This window comes from Camponotus floridanus, unplaced genomic scaffold (genome assembly GCF_003227725.1).
Source record: "Camponotus floridanus strain SB8 unplaced genomic scaffold, Cflo_v7.5 scaffold186, whole genome shotgun sequence".
Lineage (NCBI taxonomy): Eukaryota > Metazoa > Arthropoda > Insecta > Hymenoptera > Formicidae > Camponotus > Camponotus floridanus.
Window position 1 is genome coordinate 3053 of NW_020229310.1, and position 3987 is coordinate 7039.

The 3987-nt window shown below is 27.2% G+C and overlaps 1 protein-coding gene across 2 annotated transcripts; it reads left to right on the plus strand.

The window, feature by feature from the left end:
- The first annotated feature begins 260 nt into the window (after positions 1 to 260).
- LOC112637633 (cytochrome P450 4C1-like) lies at positions 261 to 3774 on the plus strand. 2 transcript variants are annotated; one of them, XM_025407733.1, is made up of 9 exons: positions 261 to 441; positions 647 to 740; positions 1299 to 1422; positions 1617 to 1716; positions 1958 to 2064; positions 2209 to 2277; positions 2470 to 2638; positions 2825 to 3004; positions 3069 to 3774. In XM_025407733.1, the coding sequence occupies exons 1-9, from the start codon at positions 282 to 284 to the stop codon at positions 3269 to 3271; spliced, it is 1206 nt and encodes a 401-aa protein (XP_025263518.1). In that variant the 5' UTR covers positions 261 to 281; the 3' UTR covers positions 3272 to 3774. The 2 variants fall into 2 exon arrangements, with proteins under 2 accessions (XP_025263518.1, XP_025263519.1); XM_025407734.1 differs by having other exon boundaries at positions 1320 to 1422; positions 3069 to 3773.
- The last annotated feature ends 213 nt before the right edge of the window (positions 3775 to 3987 follow it).

The following is a 3987-nucleotide window of genomic DNA, read 5'->3' on the forward strand; positions in this document are numbered from 1 at the left end:
GGGTGGGGAGGCTGATTTTAACGTCATTGTACGTCCCCCTCGAAATGATGAAATTTTGATTCTAACCATTTTTTCGTAGTGTGCTTATTTTTCGAGTTATTTGGCTGCCTAAGTTAAAATGGGTCACCCTGTATATTTATAATAATTTATTTCTATCTGCGAATTCAAAAAGATATAATTATAAAATAATAATTACATTTACGTTGCAATTTCTCTTTTATAGCACAATTTTATGTTATCTTGTTTCTGTTTTAGCGATTAAGTGGCGAGCGCGGCGAAAGATGTTAACTCCTGTGTTCCATTTTAATATATTAAATAAGTTTGTTGATACCTTAATCAAGGAGGGCGATTGCATGACAAAATCTTTGAAAGATGTCGGAGGGATAGTTGTAGAAGATTTATTACCATTTATTAGTGAACATACGCTAAATGCGATATGCGGTAAGTGGTTCTTATTTTGCATTATTTATACAGGAATTTTATTCTAAGTGATTATAGCTTCAAATAAATATAGAATAATGTTTCTATACGAAGTATCAATAATCAACAAGGAAAAATAGATAATATTCAATATTTTTGAAAAAAAACAATCTACAAAATATTCACCTGTAAATAATCTTCGACTGTTTTAATTAAATGCATTTAGAAACTGTCATGGGTGCATCTTTGCAAAAATTTGACGAGTTGCAACAAAAGTATCGAAATGCGGTTCACGATATAACCGAATTATTTATTTACAGGTAATTTATAAATATAGAATATAATTATATGATATTTTAACTAATAATTCATCTCAATTGTTTTAAATTATAATCTTATTTTCTAACTTTTAATCTATCTATGATCTTTTAACTGTGATACATTACATTATACATTATGAAAAATAAATTAATTAATGAATAATTACGTAAAGGGAAACTTACAATTAGTGAAAACGGCACTTCGTTTACAAGTCGAAAATTTTTAATCAAAATCTATTGTATGTGTATCACTAAATATTTCATTACATAATTATTTGTAATTTTTAAAATGTTGAAATTATCAGAACAATAAAAAAATAAATAAATTGTATTCAAAATTTGTAAAATAATTATCTTTGATCAAAACTTTATAACCTTGATAAAATAAAAAGTTTTTAGTACAAATTCTACTTTTTTGTAACATATATAGATTTAAATTTTTTATATATTCTTTACAATCTATGGTTATTAAAGATTAAAATAATTTCATGATGGCTTTAATTAAGGCTTTTACAAAATAACATTATTGGAATTATATCATCATTTGAAATTATGTAGTTTTATTGAATTTCGATTTAGAGGATTAAGGCCTTGGTTGTATAATGATTTATTATTCTCATTGTCACCACAAGGAAGAAAGCAAAAGAAAATCTTGAAAATATTGCATGGATTTACGGAAAAAGTACGTTATCACATTAATTTAAACCTTACAACGCTCTTATATGTAAAATAACTATAAATCTCGTAATCTTTGTAGGATTACATTATTTATTTTAAATATTAATATTATGTTATAAATATCTATGATATAATACAATACCATTGCTGTTTAATATAAAAAAATCTTGTCAAAAATTAAATATTGTACTTGTATAGATCATCGCGGAAAGAAAACTTTATCACGAACGCACCAATGACCGATACTTAAAAAACCTTGAAAGTAACAAAGAGACAGAAAATTTCGAAGAGTTTGGAAGTACGTAAGAGATCAGAGCTTCTAATTTAAGTTTGGCTGCGCAATTAATTTAATATTATACATTATGCTTGCATTATTTATATTAAACACATAATCACATGTAATAATACAACATATGTTTGCTGTAAAATTAAATCATTATTATTTGTATAATAGAGTTTAAATTTTAAACAAGAACTGTTATTGTATAATGAAAGTGTGACATGTAAAAGTGAAATTGTAATTAATATGCTTTTTTTAGTTAAAAAAAATGGGCTAGCCATGCTGGACCTTTTAATAGCGGCATCTCGAGAAAATTCTCTAACTGATATGGATATCAGAGAAGAAGTTGACACTTTCGTATTTGCAGTATGTATCTGTAAACTTTTTTTTGTACATGATATCTAAGTATGTATCTAAGTACATGATATCTAAGATATCTAAGTAATTTTTTGTACATGATGTCTAAGTATGTATAACAATATAACGATATGTATATGATGATGGTTATAGGGTCATGATACTACAGCGACGGGCATAATGTTTGCTTTACTTCTCTTAGCTGAGCATAAAGATATCCAGGTACCTATTTCTCGCAATATATTGCCATATATAATTTAAGACTTTTATTCAACGTAATAAAGATATCAAATTCTTGTTACGATATATTTTTCCTAGATATATTAGAATTTGATTCATTAAGAATTTATTTTTATCTGTGCACTGAAAATCAGAATTGAGAAATACATTTTCATTATATTATTGATGACACAGGAGCGTGTGAGGGCTGAAGTCGATACTGTGATGCAAGAGAATGGAGGGAAACTTAACACGAAGTCATTACAAAATTTATCATATTTAGACAGATGTTTAAAGGAAGCGCTACGTTTGTATCCCAGCGTGTCTTGGATATTACGCAAGACTGGGGATGCTGTAAAATTACGTAATTATAGTCACTTTTTGCTGCATATATTTTTGAATATGTTACATAGTATGGAGTATATATTATTGAATGAAAAGTAAGATTAATTAGAATTTTAAGAGTACAATATTGTTATATTTTATTTTTCTCAAAGAAGCTCTTATTTTCGTGAATTTTAGTATTTTTCAATTTTATAATAATTTTCAGAATCATATATCGTACCTGCTGGAACGACCATAGGTCTTCATATCTACGCAGTTCACAGAGATCCCAATTTTTGGCCAAATCCAGATGTATTTGATCCAGACAGATTCTTACCCGAAAGGATAAAGAATCGTCATCCTTATTCTTATATACCATTCAGCGCAGGACCGAGAAATTGCATAGGTGAATTGATCGCGATTTTCGTTTTTCTTCGTATCGATAATTTATCATAAATTTCAAATTGTAGGTCAACGTCTCGGTTTGCTGATGATGAAAGCTATGATAGCTCCTTTGATATATAATTTTTACTTGGAACCTGTTGAGTATTTAAAAAATATTCGATTATTGCTTGATTTAGTAATGCATCCTGCTCATCCGGTTCATATAAGATTCATCCCGATCAAATGCAAACAGCCGTTTAAAAATAACGTGGATATTGCAAGAGTGTAACAAGATGATGCAGTGGGAAAAATCGAAGAAAATTGTTATGCATATTATACGTTCAACATTATGAGGGGAAAATATTATGTAAACATTAAGTTTAATTATTAAAATATATACATAAAAATCTTATAAATCAGAACTCTATATACCCAAATTTAACGTATGTAAGGATCCTCTATCATGTGCAATCACAATAAAAACGTTTATCCATAAAATATATGTGTGCAAAGCTAATAAAACAGTTATTTTTTTGCGTCTTATTTATAGAATTAAAGAAAATTTTAATCGATGCAATCGACATTTCCCACACGAGTTTTGCGCTGGATGAAAATGAATATCTTTTTCTCGAAATAATACACGCATCATATATTAAGGTGTTAAAATTTATAGATATCTATTTCGATGATTAGAGGACGCCATAGTGGATCATGATTGCTGTTTTAATTTTCATCTTTATTTGCTGTAACAAGTTTTCTTTCTTTGGATTAATGAATTGTTTTCTATTTTTTTTTTTGGTAACTACAATCTTTTTCTTCGAAATAATTTTCAATCGACGAAATATATTCATCATATACTTGAATCGATTTACAATACTGTGATTATATTTTTATATCTGCAGCAGTTTAAATTTGTCAAGAAAGTTAATTAAATTAAATTTTTTTTTTGTTATACGAAATAATATTTTTATGTTTTTTCTTTGTCCATTTTCAATTTTAGGTGAT